At 35.8% G+C, this 23,553-nt stretch overlaps 2 protein-coding genes across 12 annotated transcripts in view; one reads left to right on the top strand and one right to left on the bottom strand.

The window, feature by feature from the left end:
- CREB1 (cAMP responsive element binding protein 1) overlaps window positions 1-10,369 on the top strand; it is an 85,462-nt gene extending 75,093 nt beyond the window's left edge. For all 3 annotated transcript variants that reach the window (XM_031958202.1, XM_003765979.4, XM_012546433.3), the window contains one exon: window positions 3,945-10,369. In XM_031958202.1, the coding sequence (XP_031814062.1) occupies window positions 3,945-4,089 (145 nt within the window). In that variant the 3' untranslated portion in view covers window positions 4,090-10,369. The remainder of the gene's footprint in view (window positions 1-3,944) is intronic.
- A 4,874-nt stretch (window positions 10,370-15,243) lies between these two features.
- Window positions 15,244-23,553, bottom strand: part of METTL21A (methyltransferase like 21A) — a 98,060-nt gene continuing 89,750 nt past the window's right edge. For 4 of the 9 annotated variants that reach the window (XM_031958195.1, XM_031958197.1, XM_031958196.1 and 1 more), the window contains exons 4-6: window positions 20,806-20,974; window positions 20,067-20,178; window positions 15,245-16,379 (exon numbers count right to left, since the gene is read on the bottom strand). In XM_031958195.1, coding sequence (XP_031814055.1) covers window positions 15,982-16,379; window positions 20,067-20,178; window positions 20,806-20,949 — 654 coding nt within the window. In that variant the 5' untranslated portion in view covers window positions 20,950-20,974 and the 3' untranslated portion in view covers window positions 15,245-15,981. The other 5 variants (XM_003765978.4, XM_031958200.1, XM_031958201.1 and 2 more) reach the window with 5 other exon arrangements.

Genomic DNA, 23,553 nt, shown 5'->3' with positions numbered 1-23,553 from the left:
TTCCTTGGAATACTTCATTATGACAAATGGGAAAATGAGACATTTAGTGTTCATATTGGATGTAAAGATTTTTTTTTTTCTCCTAGTAACAAATTTCCCTTTCTAATCTCAATGCCTTGATTTTGTTCTTGCAGAAACTTTGTAATTTCTTGTAATTGAAAGCATCCATTTTATCTTGTGAATTTTCTTTTGCATGGCTAAGAATTCTAATTCTAGTTCAGCTATAGCTGTAAAAAGTATATATTTTAATTTTTTAAAAATCTAACCTTTTGTATTCTGTCTTTTACATTTTGAGTTTCTTACTGTATGTGATATAAGATGTTGTATAGATCAACATATATTGGGTTTTTTTTGGGGGGGGGGGTAGGTAATCCCTGCATGGGCAGAGATTATAGAAAGAAAAATGGCTTGAAAGATGGGAAGATCTTTTAAATAAAATGAGATTCTGTCTATAATTGCTGATAATCCCAAGAAATATAATAGTGTTAGGAAGAATAAAAGCTAGAATGAACTAAAGCAGTTTTTTTTTTTTTTTTTTTATGTTAAAGACCTCAGGGAATGTTTTAAAGCACAAAAATGAACAAGGAACCTTAAGCAAAGATTGTTGTTAACACTAATATTTGACCAAGAGAAGGTAGAACTATTTAATTACCACTTTTATCCTCAACCAAAAAAGATCTTTCACATAAAGGAGTTCTAAAAGATTATTCTGAGAAAGATCTTCCACATAAAAACAAATGTGTTGAAAAGAATTGAATTTTAAGGAGATGATAAAGGGGTGGGTAGTAAGAGAAGAGATTGTGACTTTTAAATGAGTGTTTCCTTTCTCTGATGAATTTCAGTCCAGGTTGCTCTGAAAAAACTTAAATGTATGATCCTGAAACCCTTGATGGTGGTGCAAAGCCTAGAGGGGGATTAAATATGATTTGCAATAGGAAATGGGACATTGGGATTATTGTAACAACCTAACTGGTTTCTCCCATTATGGGACTTATACACTGATGACTAAGTAATTTCTCTACCCATATGACCACCTGCACCTCATAATTTATCAAATTTCCACAGGAACTAGTTTGTCTCCATGCCTTTGTAGGCCTACTAGAGCCTAGTATCTCTTTAAGATGCAGCACAGACCTTGTATTATATGTGAAGCTTTTTCTGATCACTCTGCTACCTTGTATTTTAACTACTTTTTTGTGCATTAGTATTTATTAGCTTTTTGCTGGGTTTTGTATCTCTTCTTTCCCACATTAGAATGTAAGGTAAGCTACTTGAGAATATAGTGTTTCATTTTTTATTATTGTAACTTCTCTCTCTTCCCCCCATCCCCTAGCACCTTGCACAGTTTGTCACATAGTAGATGCTTTATAAATACCTAGTTTTATCAGTTGATATTCTGAAAACTACTGGTAAACTGATGTTGATTCTCTCAGTAGTTCTAGAAAAGATTGTCACCATTTTAGAAAAGAGTTCATAAAGTTACTTTAGAACAGTTCTTGCAAATTAATCTCATTGCTTTTTTTTAGATTTAGATTTGGGTCACTTCCAATGCTTAGACTTGGTTTGTCTTGGAAGATGGCATTTGACAATATCTTGAAGTTCTTGGAGACAAGATTAGGAAATGCGATGAGTACTTGGGTTGAGCCTTTAGGAAAACTTGGGATTCCAAGAGTAGAGTTTGTATTTTATCCTATAAGCCAGAGGGAACATTGGAGTTTCTTGAACATGGTCATGGTAATCTCTGTTGGAGTCACGTTCATCTGATCTTTGTATATAATATTGTTGTTGCCGGGTACAATGATCTCCTGGTTCTGCTCATTTCACTTAGTGTCAGTTCATGTAAGTCTCTCCAGGCCTCTCTAAAATCATCTTGCTGATCATTTCTTATAGAACAGTAGTATTCCATAACATTCATATGTACTTTATTCAGCCATTCACCAACTAATCGACATCCACTTAATTTCCCAGCTGCTCCTCCTTAATCTTAAATAGGAATTTTTTGTTAATGGTTACTAACTTTAATATTAAAAGTATTATCTTCATTTAGCAAAAAATAGATCCAAAGTCCCATAAATGGTTTTAAATTTGGGGGGGGGTTTTGGTAACTAACTTTTGTGGATACATAACTATAAAAAACAAATCTACTTGACTTGCAAGCAGTTTTTTATTTTTTTTGGGGGGGGGAGGTTGTTTTAGTTTATTAAAAGCTTACTACAAGTTCCAAAACATAGGTAGTCTTTTAAAAAATTAATAAATTCAATAATTCATACCTACCATTTACAAGGGGTATTGACTGTTTTGTGAAGAGCAGGATGATGAGAGGTCTCTGACATGAGAATAAATTACAGGAACTAGTTATGTTTATACTGGAAAAATAAAAGATATCAGGGATACTCAGCACTTGTATTCAAATGCTTGAAGGCCGTTTCTGAAAAAAATAATTAACAGCTTTTTTTTTTTTTGTAGTTGAAAACACCAAGAGGAAGTAAAGGAAAGAAAGATACGATTTTGATTTGTTCACAAGAATTGGATTTGGTTAAGACAAACAGTATAGAGAGAAGAAAATTTTTTAAAAGAGTCTTTAGGAGTCATATTAATTATGCTTAAATGTATTCACATTGAATTCAAACATTTACTAAGTACTCTGTACAGTAGGCACTAGGCATTTTTTTTTTAATGGTGCTGTAAGTTAAGATTTCTAAAACTTTTCCTCACAACAACTCTGTGAGATAAGTACTACAGTTTAGGGACAGCTTGATGGCCCAGTAGATGGGGTGCTAGACCTACAAGACAGGAAGGAAGACTTTGTCAGATATGACTCAAACACTTAACCTGGGCAACCCGCTTACTCTCTGTCTGCTTCAGTTTCTTCATTTGTAAAATGACGGTAAGAGAGCCCTTCCCTCAGGAGTTGTTGTGAGGATTTTTTATAAAAATGAGAATAAAAGGTTTTACAAATTTTAAAGTATTACATAAATACTAGCTATTATTACCCCCATTTTACAGATGAATAAACTGAAGCAGTGAGATGATAAGCCATTTGCCCAAGGTGTCAGTTGTCAGAGTCACCACTCAGAACAGTTCTCTTAACTCCAAGATCAAAGCTGCTTCTGCTATCAAGTACCAGGATCAGGTACTTTTACATCTAAAGAATTACATTGGTGTGCTGGAATAGATTTGAAGTCTTTATATTAAGAACATTTTTCAGTTGCAAGTATTTTTCACATGTTTTATCACGTCTTTTAAAATCAGAGACAATGCTAATACATTAGAACCTTTAGCAATATATTTCATAAGTCAATATATTTCATTATATGGCAAAAAAAAAGAGTGTTGTTTAGTGAACAGATAGATAGCCCACCTCCGAATCCCAAAGATCTGCTTGCAAGTCTCTCCCAATTAATGGTTGTGTAATTCCGGAAAAGTTATCTAACTTCTCAGTGCAAAAATTGCTAAGATCATGCAGATCTACATTGATAGAGGAGTTTCTGCGCTGGGAGTTCTTTATACTAATGAAATCAGTGGTCTAGAGCCAAAATTAGGAAGAACATTGGGGAACCCAGGCAATGTTAACACAGGGATGGCTAAGGAAAACCAACCATTTGACCAAACTTTCTCCTTATTTTACTTAGAAGTTTTATTATACATAATAGAATATTTTGATTGATAAATTGGTAATTTAATTAGCATCTACTATGTTTGGCACTGACAATACAAATATAAGTGAGTATAACAGTCTCAAGGAGTTTACATTCTGTAGTGTAGTGGGGGAATACAACCTATCAAAGGGAGATAAAACATGGAGTTAGGGATGTGATGTCATGAGTTTTTTATTGGTATCTTTTTTTTTAATCACTTCTCTTCCCATCTGTATCACTCTATCTTCCCTCCTCCCAGAGAGCTACTTTGAATTTTATTTTAAAATGTTTTTTTTCTGTTTGTAGGGAAGCAGCACGGGAGTGTCGTAGGAAGAAAAAGGAATATGTGAAATGTCTAGAGAACAGAGTGGCTGTGCTTGAGAACCAAAACAAGACACTGATTGAAGAGCTGAAAGCACTTAAGGACCTTTATTGCCACAAATCGGATTAATTTTGGATTTTTGTTTTCACCTCCTAAGGTGGAGAAAATGACTGGTTTGTCCACAGCCAGAAAGACAAAGTAAACTTTTTATTTTCTAAACAGTTCTCTTTTTTTCTATGCGCAAAACTGCCTGAAAGCAACTACAGAATTTCATTCATCCTGTGCTTTGCATTAAACTGTGAATATTCAGACACCTGCCTCCACTTCTCCCCACCCCAAGAAATTGTCATCTTCCTGATCATGAAGAAGAGACTTCTGTTTTTTATCCCCTCTACACTGTTCAAGCAGTAGAAATTTGTTCATTTGTTGAATTGTTGGGGGAAAGTGAAAAGAATTCTTTTTTTTTTTTCTTTTTTTTTTTAATAATTTCAAGGGTTTGTGCTGAGCTCCTTGATTGCCTTAGCAACAGAAATGCCCCCCCTTCCTCTTCCGTTCCCCTCCTACCCCCAGCCTCTTGAAGTATCGTGTGGACTGAATGCAGAAAGTAAGTAAGGTGCAATGAAGAAGTGATGATTGCCAAATTGACCTGTATTCATGTAAATTATTTAAATTTGTTGCTAATGATATATCCTAAAAGGAGGGATTTATATGTAGAAAAAAATTAGGAATTGATTAAGAGAGTTTCTTGTACATGTTCTGTTCTCTAATTTTTGCAGTGCTAAAAACTCATTCATACCTGTCAAGCATTTTGGGGCCGGCTCTTTTAGGTCACTCCCTTCTTAATTGTAATTCTTTGTGTGTTCTGTATTTTGAATACATTTAAGGAAGTTACCAAATGAATGGTATAGTGTAACCTTTGGATCAAAAGTGAAGTCAAGAGTTAAGCAATACAAGTGTGAAGAGCTTTTTACTTTAAGGCATTTTTTGATTTTTTTTAGTGAAGAGAACTGTTAAAGTATAGAATAGCCCCTTTATATTAAACAGTTTTTTTAAAAAAATATTCATGTCCTTGGGCTTCAGAACAATAATCATTCACTATTTTTTAAAAATTGCAATACCTGCTTTTCCCCTGTGCACTTAACATTTTATCATTACCAAAAAAGCCTTCAAGATGCTACAAAGAGAAAGTGAAATACTATATTAATGAAAATCAATGTGTTGTAAGGAAAAATGAAATTAATTATAAAATAACCCATTTAAATATGTTTACACCGGGTGAATTTTATCAATGAAAGCTATAAAAATGTTATAAGGACATTCTGAAAAGTGTCAAGTATTGATTTGTGCATGCATTTTTTTTCAGTGCAATGTCTAAGAGTGAATTCTATTATAATGTGTTTGTGTTTTGTTCCTTTAAATATGCACACATGCACATTCAAAACCATCAAAGTCCTGAATTTTTGTTTTTGCTTTAAAAGGTGAATTATGTTTAAGGCTTTCTGTGTGGCATGTGATCTTTGTCATTTGATAAAATAACTGCATGTCTAAACTCCTAAATAAGAAATGTGTGGGTGTGCATATCACCCAAAAATTATCTAATAATTCTTTGAGGTATTCACTCCTAAATTATATTCACTAAATTTACCTGAAATGAAATTAATATTCATTTTGTTAAAGCAGATATAATTCACATGAATTACAAAAATTTTAAAATAGTGGCTTAAGATCATTGTCACAGATTTGGAGTTAAAATTTTGCATTCAGTTTTATAAGAGTGTAAGAAATGTTAAAATGTTAAAGATTAGTGTTTTTTGTCTTAGGTCAAATTTGATTTGAAATCAAATTGTGTTAGACTGTTACTATTAAATGCAAAAGTCATGTTGGCTTTTATTGGATCAATTTTGAAAAGCAATATTTTAAGCTAGGCTTATTGTCATAGCAGGAGAGGGATGTTTTTTTTCATGTAAACAGAGTGGGGATCCCATCTTTAAAAAATGCAGCTTTTAAAGTGAAACTACTTATAAAGATGGATGCATTCACCAAATTCTCAAGGCTTTCAAATAACTTAAAATTCTTAGTGTTCTACCTGACTGAGCTACTTGGACAAATAATGTTATTTTATTTTTAATTGGCATTTTAATATACCAATGTGTCATTTCTCAACATTGGCCGTAATGAAGAAACTTAAGTGAATCGATTCAACGACTTATTTTCATAGTAAAATTATTTCTTGCTTAAGTGATCAAATATGGAATTCAATTAAAATTATTTACGAATTGTAAGTAGTCCAATGTCTAGCAAATTTATTTTCCCCTCTGAAGGTGTGTTTTTCAAAAGTTGGTACTTCTCAGTTTATTAAGGAGTTAGTTGATAGTTTGCCCATTTTTTCCTGGTAGATCATGGCAATCATATTATTTATTGGGTCATGAAGAATGGCCAAGCTCTTTTCACCTTAAGGATAGTAACACTGGATTGAAATCAGCAACACAGTGTGGTGAGGTATGTTTTGGATATATTGAGGACTTCTGTTTCTACAAAGAAAAATTAGGCTACTTTTATTCAGCTTGTTTTTTAAAATAAAATTTAGAAACATTTGGTTGTTTAAGCATATAACTGAGAATTGGGGGAGCTGGATATTTCCACCTAAAAAGTAATTTTTTTTTTTTTAAAAGCCCACATTGAAATCATTTTTAAACAAGAACACATATGGCTACCAATAATAGATGCTTTACTCTTTATTTTGGCCAAAAGGGAAAAAGAAAACATAGGAATCTGTACATATGTTGTAGAAAATAGCAAAATTGATATTGCTCTCTTTGCAAATTAGGGCTCGTTGGCACTTTTATCTGTAGAACAGATTAAGTCTAATAAAACCATTGGGGGGATTTTTTTATCTTAAAGTTATATATTTGGGGGCTCTGGTAGGGTTTAACAGAAGTGCAGGTTAGAAAGGGCTAGATCCATTATGTTCACAGTACAAAAATTTGGTTTCGAAATTTATTTTATTTTTATTATTTTGCAAATAAAAGTACCAAACTGACAGTTGTGATATTGTCAGAGGTGCTCTGTTAATTTAGATATTCTTGGAAAAATACATATGTATAATATATGTACATATATATATATATACACACACAGTATATAATCTGAAGCTCTGAGAGCTCTTAAGTCAGGAATGCTGAGTATTATAGTCTATTGAGGTCAGATACAGCTCGTACATTTTTGTGTGCTGTTGCATCCTTTTTAGTAGTGTTTGGATTGTGTTATTCCAGCACTCATGATTGCATTTTTTATGTTCTAATTACTCTTCCAACTATTTTGCTTCTTTTTTATTGTTAATTTTCTTAGGCTGATATAAATTATGTTGTACTTGCCTGAAAACTTCCCCCCAAATATTCATTTTTTTGTGCTTTGTTTCTGGCAGCTATAACAGTGGTTTAAAAAAAATTTGGAAGATTTCTTTGAAAAGGAACCACTGATTTTCTTAACCATTCTGGGGAGGGATTCAAGAGTTTCTTTTAGGCAGGATGTCAACAGAAATGGTGTTTTGATGATAGTCAGCAACATTGCTATTATCTGAAAGCACAAATCTAGTCAGGCAGGCTATCTAAGAAGTCATCTGGCTGACATTTCTCTCTTTTCTTCTCAGGCCCAATCCCCACTTGGGTACTACACCAGTAGAGGTGATATTTGGAATCATGCAAAGGCTTAGGAAAAAACAACAGTGTTTGGTTTAACAAGGATACTTTACTTACTTGAAGTGTTTTTAACCTAGATTTTTCTTTATGTACATTAAATCAGTTTTTATTTTAGGAGCAGTTGTAGCCAGTCACCAGCACAAACTGGGATCTAGTTATTTAGAAAATTTAAAGGATATTTCATTTTGCAATTTAAGTAGGCTTAGTATCTTAAAAGTTAAAATTTTGAAGTTATTTCAGGGTTCAGGAAATAGTGGAAATAATACAACTTTTTAATAAGTTTTGAGAGGAGTTTCTCTCTCGCCTTTTTTGAGCTCTGAAAATTGTTAGTGGATTATATTCCATAGACCTGACACAAAACTTGTATATTTATTTGGGTTCTTTTTACATTCTATTCTTTGTAAATGTTTGGTATAAAATGCACTTTTAAAACAAAACAAAAAAAAACAAAACAAAACACCCAATTTCTAGGAACTTGGGTATTGACAATGAGAAACTTTTCACAAATAATCATGAAGTGATTGTCCATATTTCTCTTCCTTATGATTAAATCATGTGGCTGTTTTTTAACATAGACATTTTGTTGTTTGAAATATTAGTACCTGAAGATTAGTCTTGGATTTTTAGGTGCTAAGGTAGGAGGTTTATCAGGGCCACTAAATAAAATGAAAACTGGCTCAAATCCTATCTTATTGTCTTTCAACATGTAGCAAATTGAATTTTTTTTCCTTTCTGATAAAATTGTTTCCCCCTCAACCCCTCCTCCCCAATTTGGTGGAACTTTTCCTCTACATTAAAATTGTCAAAGTAATACCAAAACAACCATCTCAATTGCATTTAAGTTAAGAGACTGGAGAAAAAAAAAGCATTTGTCATTGTGTAAACCAAATAAAATATCATGCTGATTTTTTTTCACTCCAACTTGGTTGTGTTGAATCTAAATCTGATTATATAATTTTAAAAGCCTAATGCAAGTGAAAAAATAAAATTTATTGACATAAAGGCAAAAGGTGCATGGAATAATTTCTTCATTCATTTGTAAAAAGCACAACTAGAATTTTTTGTTGTTGTTGTTAGACAGCAATGAAGATGAATTGATGACCTAGGTATATATCCTGAATATTGTTAATGTTGACTTTAGCAATTGACTATATATGTACTAGGAACTGGTTTCCTTCACTTTGTAGACTCATTGATTAGGAGAGGGGCTTGAACATATCATTAAGCTGAGTCAGTTTGGAAGGATTTCAAATAAATTAAACAGGGTGCTGAAATTCCATCTGTCTCATCTGCTTTATGATAAGTTCACATTAATTAGTGAATGTAACTTAAGCCTTTGTATGTGTCCTCAGGGGCAGACAGATTTTAAGAGGGACCAGATACAGTGTGAAAGGAATGAGTGTATTTCAGGTGTTTTAGCTTGAAATTTATTTTTTAAAAAATATAAAACTTTAAAAATACAGTGAAGCCTGTAAAGTAAGTTGATATTATAAACAGGCAAAGTTGTTTTAGCACAGAAATAAAAAATATTGACCTGTCTGCTGCATTCTGGTACTGTGGATGCAGGTCCTAGCTGGGAGAGGGTAGGGAATTAAAAGGGGAGGGGGGAATGGGGGTTAGTATATCATGACAGTTTGGGGTTTTTTCTCACCTGTTAAAAAAAAAAGTCAGTCCTCAGGAAATGTTTTTGGAAGGGTGAAGAAATAAATCAGTTAACCTACTGGGAGTAGATGTTATATAATGTTTGCCTATGTAAGCATGGAATTTTTAAAATTCAGCCTCAACTGAAGAGCTTGCCTGAGGGGAATATACATCTAAGATGATTTGAAATTGGTGAGGAGAAGTGGAGATCCCTGAAAATAAAGGTCTTATGTTAGTTGGCCAAATGAAGCAGTCTGTCGTCTTTGGGGGCTTTATTTTATGTTCATTGGATTGGTAAAATGCTCTATAGAATGTGTGTATTTTATCCAGATGCCACTCCATTTTATGTATGTAATAAAATTATTTATATTAAAAGTGGGAGAGTAAATTGTAGAAATGCATATGTCTGACCTTCAATATTTCCTGCTAGTATGGATTTATTATGGGTGAGTAAGAGTGCTGGGTTATCAGTTTTCTGTGTAAAGTTGTCCCTGCCTGATTTATTCACACATTGGTTTTCATCACCAGAAAGATTTCTAGTCTAAATTTATAATTTAAAACATTTTTTTTTTAAAGAATATAATCAGGGAAGTTTCTAGAGTTGGTTTTTTTTTTTTTTTTAATTGAGGTAAAGATAACTTCTATCCATATTTTACTTTACCCAAACTCATCAGCACAAACAGGGTATTAATCTTAACTCTTAATATTTCTTTTGGAGTGGATTACAAATAAAGAATTATAATGGGGAAAACATGTTTCTATTAAAATTCCCTACATTCTAGAAACATCCCTGTTTTAACTTTTTTTTTTTACTTAAATCTTTTTTGTGCTTTATGTAAAAGAAAAAATGTACTGAGTTATAATGCATTTTATTAACACTATGTACATATTAGCTGCTTTGTGTTTCAGAATGGTAGTAATTGCTTTGTATATTAAAGTGATCCTTGTGAATTTGTGAATTGTCATAAAGAAGTGCTTTTTCTTACTGTAATCTTTGTGGTATAAACTGTCATAATGCCCTTTTTACACCAACATTTATGTGCAGTCACATAAACATGCTTTTAAAAATGCCTATAAGCCTCTTTTTTGGGGGGTGGAATGTACGTATTTATATGTATATGGGTATGCGTGTATTTATATATATATATATATATATATATTTTTAAAACAGTAATGATAACTGGATATATTAATTTTGTTAAGTGAGCCAAAATGCTATTAAAAGTGTCATATAAAAGAAATCCTTGGATAAAATAACACCAGAAAACTATAGTAAATCTTTTGTTGCCACATTTCATTGCCTGCCCATATTTTAAATACAGGAATCTCCAGTGGGATATAGTTTTTTATATTGAGTAATATTGTTGAATGAATGACATGGAAGATTGGACTAACTAGATATACTATTAAGATGGCACATTTTAAAGATTTTTTATTCTATGATCATGATGTTAAAGTAACAGAAATTGAGGGTGATTGCTTCAGTGAAAGTGAAAAGATTCTAAAGATTTTTTTTTTTAATTGTGGCCTCATTTTTCTCCCTTCAGCTATTCTGTTGAATTGCTGTTTGTTCTACCCTTGAGTGGATTTCCATTGAGAGACAGATTGCCAAATCTCTGTCTTGAGTGACCCTCACTTCTTTGCCTTGTTACAGACTCAAATTATCTTGCCTCAGATTTCCCTGATTGACAACTACACTCATCACAGGGGCTGTTGAAACTCTTCTCTCTCAGCAAACAGCCTCATTCTATTTTAAGAGAAAATTAAGACTCTCGACATAGTTTTCTTCACTTTGCTCTAATCGCTGAAGAAAAGAATTAGAAATCTGTGAGAAAGTCCTGTCCATTTCATTTTTGTCCATGATGTTCTCTACTGGCCTGGGGCAACAGTACTCATAATGTGGACCATGCACCTTTTGAGTTTCCAAGACCTTTTCAAGAAGATCCATAAGGTCAAAACATTTCATAATACTAAGGCATTATTTGCCTATTATATAATACTCTTCTTTTTCCAACTATATATGCATTTTCTTCATTTGTACTTCAAACAAATGTCATAACAGATTGAAAGTAGAAGTAAAAATGAAAATTAGTATTTTCTATTAATCTCGGGCATTACAGAAATTTGCAAAATATGTGAAACAATGCTATTCTTTAATTTTTTTTTTTTTTTTTTTTGGAAAATCCAATTCTCATCAAAAAATTATACCTATATGTAATGGTTTTGTGTTATTTTTTAATAGCAGTTATGGTTTCCAGTGTGGTAGATACTGATAAATAGAACTCAAATAAACAAAAGCTCTTTTAAGTTCCTCAGTTTTTTTTGGTTTATTTTTTGCTGAGGCAATTGGGGTTAAGTGACTTGCCCAGGGTCACAGAGCTAGAGTTCTAAAGTTGACCCTGCCATCTCCTTAAACTAGCATCCTACTTCTCTTCATCCTCACAGACCAATTCCTAGAAAAAGTTGTATACACTGACTTCTATTAGGAAAGTTGCTGGAAATAAGAAAATCAGAAATCACGCTTTTGTTCTGGAAGCAGTGATTACTAGTTATTATGCCATCCATAGCATTGCATAAAATACCTTCTATAATGCAAAATAGTAAATAGTGCTTACTATTTGTATTTTATTGGGTGCTGAGACAAAAGGCGTATAAAACACCCTGTTGGCAGAAAATTTTAAGATGTTTGGTGAAAACGGCAATTGTCTGACTTTTTGATCAGCTAATTTCTCAAATCTGCAAGTTGCCTCCAAAGTCTTAGTGCAAGACTGCATCAAATAAGGACTATCAATGCTTTCTTAGTACAATACTACATCAAGATTTTGGGTATCCCCTCTTATGTATCATGTACTAATTTAAGACCATCTACTTCTTTACATATGTTCCAAAAAAGTTAATATTTGGAAGAATGAGGTCTATGAATAGTTCTTATGTAGCATTTAATATTTTAAGACCTTTATTCTCATTCTATTTACCAAATATTTAGCAGAGCAAAGATTCCCCTTGTCTACCACATATAAACCCTATTTTTAAAAAATTATTACAAGCTAATTTATCAAAATTCTGTATACCTAGGATCCTCTGGGCCCCTGCCTCTAAGTATAGGCTTAATTAGCCAAGCTTATACTGGAGGCTCCTGCCTGCCTTGACATTAACTTTCTGAACACTAAAAAATCCTCTTAGATGTCTGTAAGTGCCAGTCCCAGAGGACACAGTGGTGACATATTAGCAGAATCAGTTTTGTGACAAGGAATCCAGCTTAGTTTTTGATCTGTGGAGTGAAATGATTTAGCTAATTAATAGCCTAAAATCTCTGTCCCGTAAAAGCTTAAAAATTAGCCTCCCAACCAGTTGTACTGGTAATGATGTTACTGATTTATATTTTAATCATTCTAAGATTCTCTTTCTTTTCCGTGTGGAAATAAACTACCTATTCTATACTATGAAAACATTTCTATCTGCAAAATTATTACCTTACACCAAATCAATGGAATATTTCATGCCTATAACCTGAAAAAGTCGAAGAGTGTCATTGAAAGCTATTGATTTTATTTTTGTGAACATTTTGTAAGGACGGCTTGGCTATTTTTCAAACTTTATAATCTTTTAGGCCTTGAAATTTTTACATGGACTTTTGTCATTTTCTCATGCTATCCCTTAAATGTTCTTGGCTCATACACCAAAAAAACTTAAGTCTTCTACTATGTTCATGTATTTACCAAACATTCAAGTGCCTAATAATATGTAGCAGTGATATAACTTAGGTTACTGGACCTGGATTCAAGAGATCTGAGTTCAAATCCCAATTAAGACACTAACTGGATGAGCTTAGATGAGTCATTTAACCTAAGTTTCAATTTCCTTCTGTATAAAATGAGATTTGATAATCTTGAGACTTCTAGCAAACCTTGGATCCCCCTGTCCTTTGCAGGTGAGATACTACCAGTGATTACTAACTTCTCTTCTAATCTCCTTCTTGGATGGCAGTTCTGTATTCTCAGGACCAGACCAAGGAGCCTTAGAAGCACAGGTACATTTTGACAAATGAATGCATATTCAAAATAAATAAAAGGGAAATTTTTCTTAGAGAAAAAAAGTCATTTTGATAGTCAAAATGCCATGACACAAGAATTTTTTTTCCTAACTATAGAAGCAAAACTGAAACACTAAATTTTATCCTGAGTCTTATACAACTATGTTTCTGTGATATTTTATGGGCATAAACTGTGCTGGAGCACAGTGCCTGGCACATAATAAGTACCTGGTAAGTGCTTTTTGACTGACGTGTAAAACACTCCATTATTCAATGACTAATTACCCAGTCTTTGTATGTTCTAGGATTGTGCCAAGATAAATTTTGAATTTTAATCTCATCTAAAAAAGGTTGATCCTTTAGATGAAATTCTAAAGGGGGACATTTACTCTTATCATCTTGTATGTCTATAGTTTGCATGGGCAAAAGCTCTTGTCTTTTTTATTTCTATTTTTTGGTATTCCCAGGGCTTAACCCAGTTCCTTGCACATAATAAGGGCATAATACATTCTTACTGACTGATGCCTGGTGGTTTTAAATCACTGTCTCCTGGTTTGGTTTTTTTAATTTTTATTTCTAGTTGAATTGGAAAAAGAATCTTGGTTCCAGCATCTGACAAGGTGGGGAAGTTAATAGAAAAACTGATTAAATTCATATTTTTAGAGGGACAACTCCCTTAGGTTCCAATGTCACCAGCTCTATAACTGGTTCCATCTAGAAGAAGATCTTGTATAGACCTTTACTAAAACATCTTTTCGTCCTGGAGCAGTCCAAAGTTAATTTGCTTATAGTTAGGATTTCCAATTCCAACATACAAAAAAGGAAGGGAGGGAGGGAGGAAGGAAGCTCTGCTAGTCATTTTTTTCAGTCCCAGGTGTAGGGCACTATTGCCATCTTGTGGTTATCACCACAGCACACGAAAGAGTTGATCAGTTGCTGCTTCAGAATATTTGTAAGTTCAATTTCACCAAAAAGTGGGGACTGAAATTTGAAAATAAGAATATTGATACGTTTTACCTAAGGCAGAATTGTAAAGGAAAGAGAATGAAATGGTTAAAAAGATACCTCTTCCCCCTTAAAAGTTGTGAGACTTCCATTTTTAACTAAATTAGAAGCACTGCAGTTTTGTGGATATAATTTATGGACATTAATTTATAAAAGTAGTAGTAAAATTAATGTTTTATGTGGACAAAACTAATTTTAAAACAAAAAGCAAGCTTTTTTAAACTAATAGAACGGGATTTTCCGCTTTATTATTTCACATACAATGTGTTTGTAAATTTAAAAAAAGTCTATTGGTTGCTGTAGTGTATTCTATTTGGAAAATTAATAAAAAATTAAATTGTAATTCTTTAAAATAATCCATACCAAAATGATTACATCCTTATCATTAAAAAATACACACCTTAACCCTAAACCAGTTTCAACCTGAAACCCTGTGCCCTCCTTTGGCAGCCTGGTGTCCCTCCCTGTTTCTGGGGGCCCACTGAAATGGTCCCAGATTTCATGTGGGCAACCAGTCAGCATGAGCCTTATTGCTTCTCTTAATCTTAAATTGTCCACCATCATCAACCTCCCCAGCAGCATGGATCTCAGAAATGTGCCACTACACCTAGCCCTATTAATTTTTAAAACATGACCTAAAAATGAATAAAGCCTCACCCTTTAGCAAATCTCTACACTTTTAAAAGGACAAGCAATGAAATGTAAAACCATCCTCTTCTATTTATGTTATGCTACCACATTTTCAACATGACCTGCACTTTTTGAAAGACTCAATGGAAATATGCAAAAACAATAAAAAAAGTGAAAAATCAATCATGATCTTTTTATCAGAATCAACAAAAATTCAACAAGCAATTCATAAAAGAGTAAAAAATTATTTATTTTCTCAACTAAGAGTTCATTTTCCAAAATACTTAAAATATTTAATTTTAATCATTTTATTGTATTTTTATGCAAATGAATTTAGAAATTAGGAGCCATAAAAGTATATGTCCCAATTACAAATTGCAGCCACCAGACAAAAGTAGAAATCACAGAGAGACAACAAAGACAAGAAGGAATATACAAATTTCTTTTCACATTCTGAAAACTCTATTAAACACGAAACTTTGTCAAAGAATTCTAAGTCATTTGTATAATTCAGTTTTTCCACTTCCACAGGAGAGGCAGCTTGGAGGGAGCTGTCCCAAAAGCCAAGTGGAGCTGTGACTCATTGGTCCAATCACTTCCTTTCTCAGTTTCCTAAGGCACTCTTTTAACACAGTAAGTTTCAGGGAAGGTGCTGAACTATATTGGCAGAGGAAATTTCCTTCCCTGGAAGTCATAAGCACTGAAGTCATCAATCATATGTTCACTAAATTATAATTCATCATTCAACTCCTAGGTCCAAGACCTCTCCCTAACCAAGATCCAGATGAGGCCGAGCATCTATCCACAGGAGCATTTCATCACAAGATCACTGCTCCATTCTTTGCCTTTCATGTGCCTGAGAAGATATTGTCGGATAAGATATTTGGCTCAACAGTGATAACAGAGAGTACATACGATACCACAATATCAGATTCATCATCTGGTGTTCACCTAATGAAATATGACACAATAAATTTTACAGGATGTCTATAAGCAAGTACTTCTGATTATATTTTATAAGTCTTCCTTGTGGTTTCTCCTGTGAGCTTTATATACGTGTACATCTTTCTCAAGATCATAGTGAACCTCATGAACAGTGAAATGGTTTCCCAACATCTTTAAGAAGTTCTGATCCCGTTCATAGCGGATGCGGCAGGACAGAAGGATTACAGAATGGTCGCTGCAGAGATGTTCCAGGGTTTGAAGGAGGTCTGCAAAAGTCTCTTCCAAGTATATGATGTCAGCCCCCAGGATCAGGTCGAACTTGCCAGATGAGAAGTTCCCCAAATTTTGCCCCCAAGTCAACTCCTTGACCACAGCTTTTGGTTGTATATCTTGAGGCAAATTGGCTTGAACGTTGGACTTGAGAAAATCTAACGCTATTTTCCGATCTGTGATGGTCACATGAGCACCTAGAATGTGGGTCAAAGAAATGGCCTCATGAAAAATAATGTCCTCAATTAATTAATTAACCAGCGTCCCCTAGAACTTCTCTTAGCAGGCAGGTAAGCAATCAGGTTTAGTGGAGAAGAATAATTTTATAATCGCTATTCGTAAGTCAGATAGGACCTTTGGCACCATTTAGTCCAACTCATCCCCAAACAAGGTCTGTTACCCACCAAACAAATTTGGGGTTTAGGAACACTGCCTGGCACACAGTAGGTGCTTAACAAATGTTTTTCCTTACATCAAGATTAAATCTGGTTCAGCTGATAACACCAGCCCTGAAGTTAGGAGGACCTGAGTTCAAATCTGGTCTCAGACACTTAAAACTTCCCAGCTGTGTGACCCTGGACAAAGTCACAACCCCAATTGCCTCAGCAAAAAAAAAAAAAAAAAAAAGATTAAATCTGCCTTTCCACAACCCCTACCATCATTCCTATTTTTGCCCTTTGGGGCCAAGCAGAACAAGTCTGATGTACATCACAGCCTTTCAGGCAACTAACGGCTGCTGTCATGTGGCTCCTAATCTCATTCTGTTGTTCAGTTCTTTTAGTCACATGTGTCTCTTTGGGACATCCTGAGGTTTTCTTGGCAGAGATACTGGAGTGATTGGCCATTTCTCCAGCTCATTTTACAGATGGGGAAACCGAGACAAACAGGGTGCCACGACACCCAGGGTCACACAGCTACTAAGTGTCTCAGGCCTTGCCGACTCCAAGCCTGGAGTTTTATACACTCTCTATGCCTTTCCACATCCTGGTTTCTAATCTATCATTCCAATAAGCTTCTAATGTAATATGCCACTTGAGATATGGATAAAAATTCTGCCATTGCTAACATATCAGCTGTTAACCTATCTTCCATGTGTTCTGGTATGTGCTTAAAGATAAAATTAGAATCTCCCTAACAGTCCTCAAGAAACAGAAAACCTAAAATGCAGTGAAGGAAAAATCATCTGCAAGCTAAGCAGAAGCCCCTGCTTCCCATTATCATGGGATCTGTGAACTTTTAAAAATATGTATATTTTTGTACATATGTATACATTTGTACATATGTGTGTGTGTATTTCAATGACTATTTCAACATAACCAATTTTTCTTTGTAATATGATAGATTTTATTTTATACATTTAAAAACATCATTTTGGGAAGGGCTCTGCCAAACAGGACCATGATTCAGAAAAAGGCTAAGAAACTTGTTTCTTCCTATTTACCTAATACTCCATCCTGAGCTTTTCTAAATAAGAACAGCTTCCTCCTCGGTAAAATGGGAACAATAAGAGACCCTGTCTCCAGGGTTGTTGTGAGGATCAAGTGAGGTAATATTTGTCAGTGCCTGGCATGTAGCAGTACTCTTATATAAAAGCTAGTTAATTATTATCAATACTACTTACTATCCCTCAAACCAGAGTCTCTCCTCCTTTTTCTATACATCGTAGGACTGCATAGTCTTTATGCCAACTACCCACTTCTGAACCCGGAAATGCACTTGGGGTGCTAGCAAGAGCATGGGGGAGATTCATAGAGCAGGGGATGAGTTAGGGAGACCACGGGCTCCCACAAGGAGCTAACGGGTTAGGAGATGAGATGAATAAGGGGTCTACAAGTCGCAGTAAGAGCAAATTAAGCAGCAATGATAGAACAAAGCTCACACTGGAGGGGGGTTATTTGGGTTTTCTTATCCTAGGAGGCAGAGCCAAGTGCACGGAATGATCAGGTCCAACATAGAGTCAGTTAGGAAACAACCAAAAAATCAAGGGCAATTACCATGAAGGAAAGCAGACAGCAAGTTTGTGTGTGTGTGTGTGTGTGTGTGTGTGTGTGTGTGTGTATCAATGTATATTACATTGAATCAACCATGATTCTAACAAATCAGTGATGAAGAATGATACTCTCTTGGGAGAAAGATGGGAGGGAGAATTTGGAACTCAAAATATTTTTAAATGAATGCTAAAAAACTTTTTACACAAAATTGCATTTTTAATAATAAATTAATAAAATATGCATTTTTAAAAGACAAAAAAGAGAAAATAACATTCTGCTCTTGATGGAGAAGTTATGGACCAACATGCAGAATAATTATATATATAATAATATTATATGTATATTATGTCATAATATATAAACTATATAAATAATTAGACATGGTCAATGCAGTAATTTGTTCTGCATAACTATACTTATTATAAGGATTTTTTTTCATCTTCTATTTGGGGTTTGGGAAAGTGGGAGGGAAAAAATTAAATACATGAGAAATAAAATTTTAATTTTAAAAAAGTGCTCTGTAATTACAAATATTATATAAATAAACTATTATTATGGGAGGATAGCTAGGTGGCAGGCCTAGAGTAAAAAAAACCTGAGTTCAAAGCCAGCATCAGACACTTACTAGCTGTGGGGCACTGGGGAAGTTAACTTAATCTATGTATCCTCCAGTTTCCTCATCTGTAAAATAAGCTGGAGAAGGAAATGGCAAACTACTCCAATATCTGCCAAGAAAACCCCAAATGGAGTCACAAAGAGTTAGATAGGACTGAAAAACAACATTATTAATGGAAGAATCATCTTGCTTGGATATTCAAGTTTTGAGGATAAAAACAAGGATGTAATAGAAGAGGACTTTGATTTAAAAGATGACACCAATGACGAAAATAATGGGAATCCTTTTTTAAAAATTAATAAAAGGGGAAGATGGCATGGATGTGTTTTAATTGAATGGTACGGGCTTTAAAAAAAAAAAGGCATCTGAGTGATGGTGGTAGAACCATCAGTGTGAAATGGTAATAAGTATGGCAAACCTCCCTCCTCGTCTTTTGAGCTAGGAACAGGCCTCACTGGTAAAAGCAGGGAAAACTCAAGTTTCAGTTAATTAAACAAGAAAAGTAGGAATGCTCATGAAAAAGGTGGAACATGAAGGAGTATTTTAGAAAAACTCTTTTAGGAGTCTTAGTGAAAAAGATTTAGGAGAGAAGAGAATCACAAGTTAGATAAAGGGAGAGGGGGAAGGGACCTAAGTGGTCTTGAACCAGTTGTGGAGTCAAAAAGCCCTGAGTTCAAATCCAATCTCAAACACTTAACAGTTGTATGACACTGGACAAGTCATTTAACCTCACTGCTTCAAAAAAAAAAAATCTGTTAAGGGTAACAGTATAGAAGGAAAAATAAAAGGGGGATTTTGTACTGAAGATGGTCCCTCAGTTTGCATCAGTTTTCTCTCATCTGTAAAAGGAGGGATAATTAAATAGCATCCACTTCTTCCCAATGTTGCCATGAGGATCAAATGAGACAATATTTGTTATATGCTTGGCAAAGTGCCTGGCACATAATAAGCACTATGTAAATATTAGTTATTATTATTAAGGTCAAAAGAATGTGGTTACTGGAGGAGTTTGTTGCCATACTGAATGTGGTCTAATAATAATAATAATGATAATGATAATAATAAACGGGTTAATGGTCCATAACCAGTGAAAAAAATAAGATCTTCCAAAATTCTTGGAGCAGTTTTAAGCTTTTAAATCTAGCTCCCTGTATCTAGATTGAAACCTCCTGAATAGAGAAAACTGCCAACTCAAGAAAATGTCACAAATATCTGTTTTTTTTTTTAAATGTTCACTTTAAACACCATGTGAATTTTAAAGAATTAGGCAAACTTACCCAACAAAGCAGCCACAATACCCACTAATCCTGTCCCAGCTCCTAGCTCAACTGCAGAGCAGCCTTGAAGATTCAAAGCTCCCATCTCCAGGTAAGTACAGAGAACAATAGCCTAGTCAAACCAGAAGACAAATTAAGAGACATACTATGTGCATGCATATACACTCACAAGGGAGCTACACTACACTACACACATCACACTGTTTTTAAGATTATAGAGAATACTTCAAATTTGAATTAGGACTTTGGTAAAAAAAAAAAAAATTCCATTAAAAAAATTAGTATAAGTCAGAAAAAGGAGGAAAAAAAAAGAAAAAAGTAAGAAATGCACAGCAAAGAACAAATCTACAAAGAAGCAAAAATAATACCGAACACAATGTCTAGTATTTATTACACAGGTTTTCTTGAAATAGAAATTTGTTTTATAGTTTGATTTTTTCTTGTGTTCTGCTGTGCACAACAATGCTTTTCATTTTCTATTTTTAAATAAACAAATTTTAATAAATTTTTAAAAAAAGAAAAAATCAGAATAGTTGGCCAATGAGTTTGGGTTCAAATTTTATTGCTAACTTATATAAAGTGAACTCTGGAAGATCTTTATCTTGCTGGACCTTATAGGCTTAATCCTTAAAATATAAATAAATGAAGGAGTAACAAGTCTTCTCATTCTCAATCTCTAGGCAAGTTTTGGGTCCTCTGATTGTTTTTAATGAAATACAGAAGCCTGAGGCATACGAACCGCATCCCATACGACGGCTGCCACCCCCAGCTGCTTCCAGTCCTGCTTGATCTGGATGGTGTGATTCACAAACTTATAGGTGGTCAGAGGTTTATAGAACTTCTGTATCCCTAATCCTTCCGCGTCGTAGGGGACCAGGGCCATTTTGTCTTTAGTCCATGGAGAGGATCTGTAATAAAAGAGAATCCTGTGTAAAAACTCTGTCCTGAGGGAATGCAGTTTCAAACCCAAATTGAGTGGATAGTAGAAGACAAAGGAGAAAGGAGGAGGAGGAAGAGAAGGACCAGGAGGAGAATGAGGAGAAGGAGGTGAAGAAGAAAGAAAGGAGAAGAAGAGAAAAAGAACAAGAACCGGAACAAGAAAAGGCAGCCCGATGAAGCAGTGGATAGGGCACAGGCGCTGGAGTCAAACAGAACCTGAGTTCAAATTCAGCCTCAGACATTTAGCACTATTTGGGTGATCCTGGACAAATCATTTAATCCCAACTGCCTCGCTAAACTAATTAATTAAAGGAGTTTTAGGACTCAAAGGCTGTATTCTGATTTGAAAGCTATGCAAAGAGAGGCAAAGGCAAGGGGTCTGTATCATTGGGCTCTTTTCCCCCCTAACAATCCAACTGAGGTCCCTCTGGGCTCAAGAAAATTTCTCCAAGTTAGCCAATGGCCTCAAGTTCCCTCTACTTCTTTTTTTTAAAGTCCCCTCTAATTCTAACTCTATCATTTTCAAAATCTAATTATTTTGCTATTCACTTTATTTTTTCTATTTTCTTTTAAATGTCTCACTGATACTTTTAGCTTTTAAAAATCATACTACTTTCCAATGATGTCTCCTCATCCCTAGAACAATTCTTGTAATAAATGCGGACAAAGGAAATAATTCATCCTGTTTTATTCCTTTCTGAAAATATCTATGCTCCATTTTCCCACTGGAGAGACAGTGTGGCCTGGAGGACCCAGGGGGGGTCTTGGAGCCTCCCCCGCCGATCCTGGGGGAGTCTTGGTGGTGTCAAACTCAACTATAAAAGTGTCACTAGTTTGGAGGATGGAGATCCCCGCTGGCTGACTCCGTTTTAAAACGCAAGGTTATCTGTTATATTGCATTTTAATTTATTTTGTTAGATCTTCCTCATTTAGGAATGGCAATTATACTAATTGTTAAATACGACAGAGGATGTGACTGGTGATTTGGATAGATGACCCAAGGTTTAAAACGGACTAAGGATAATGTTTTCTGTTAAAAATAAACAAATAAGTAAATAACAGTTGATGTAACGGAATATTTACAGTCGTGAGAAATGAAGAGACGGCGTCAAAGAGACCTGGGGAGACTTGTACGAACTGACGCGGAATGGAGCGAGCCCAGAAAACCAGCTCTGCAAGGACATTTCGAAGATAAATACTTTCTAAGGCCTGGGAACTAGCATCCGCAGCCACAAGCCCACTCCTGGGGCCCAAGGTTGAAGCTCGGGGGGACAGTTCTGGGCCGGGGTTAATTTTGCTTGGTTATGCATATTTGTAACGGGGGGAGAGGGGGACAAGGGCTTGTCCATGGAAAAGAAAATATTTTACAGGCTTTGCTGCCCCGCCCCCTCTAAATCAGAACTCTTAGGGTTTGGGAGGGCCTCAGGGTGGGTCACCCCCTCTACTGCCCTGAAGAAGGCTGCGCCCCCCCAGGTCTCCACATTTCCCCCACCCCACCCCCCGGTCCTTTCCAAGTCAATGCCCGGGTGCGCTGGGGCGCGCGGGGCGCGGAACCGGACCACGCTCCGGCCAGGAAGCAACGGTTAGCGTTAGAGCATGGGTCGGTCCCTGGGTGCAAGGGCCGACCAGGTCAGAGGCTGAAGTCTGAGGCCCCGGGTGCAAGGGCTCGGAGCCAGCCTGAGGCCCCGGGTGCAAGCCGGGTTTAGGCATGAAGCTCCGGGTGCAAGGGCCGGGCTTTGACCTGGGTGCAAGAGCTGGGGGGGTAAGCATGCGACCTGTAAAGGACGGGGCTGAGCTCGAGCACACCTGCCCGGGTCCAAGGGTAGAGGCTGAAGTCACTCCTGAGCTCCGGGTGCAAGCCGGGTTTAGGTAAGGGCCTGTAAAGGACGGGGCTGAAAGCACGCCGGCTTGGGGGGCCAAGGCAAGGGGGGCCGGGGCTCACGGACAGGAAGCCGGGGAGGCCCTGTTTCCTTACCAGAGTCGCGGCCGGCCGGCTCCGTTGGTTTCCCCGCCTCCCGGGGCTGATGGTATTTCCCAGGTCTGCCTTAAAGGGGCAGGCACCCGGTTAGTCCCAGGGCTTGCAGTGAGATGGGGCCCTCGGAGGGTGGCAGCTGTGGCCTCTGATTTGGAGGCTGGTCAGTTTTTGAATAGGAAAATGCTAGTTAATTAATTGTTTCATCTGTTAATTGTTTCATCTGTACTCGCTGAATAAATGCTAGTTAATTGATTGACGCACCTCCAAGTCTAAGGCAATCGGGGTTCAGTGACTTGCCCGGGGTCCCACAGCCAGGAAGTGTGAAGTGTCTGAGGCTAGGTTTGAACTCGGGTCCTCCTGACTTCAGGGCTGGGGCTCTCTCCGCTGCGCCACCTAGCTACCCCTCCTCTCCCCGGCTATAAATCTTTACTATGAGTTGAACAAGCACAGGGTGTACCAGGCTGCAAACACGAACGGTTTTGAAAATCAAGATCTCTCTGATCAATGCAACGGCCAAACTTCAGTCCAGAGGACTCAGAGAGGGGACGGACTAAACGCCTAGAATGAGAAGCC

This window comes from Sarcophilus harrisii, chromosome 3, assembly GCF_902635505.1.
Source record: "Sarcophilus harrisii chromosome 3, mSarHar1.11, whole genome shotgun sequence".
In the NCBI taxonomy this organism is placed as follows: Eukaryota; Metazoa; Chordata; class Mammalia; order Dasyuromorphia; family Dasyuridae; genus Sarcophilus; species Sarcophilus harrisii.
The sequence above is the reverse complement of the archived record's forward strand: the minus strand, read 5'-3'. Positions and strand labels throughout refer to the sequence as shown.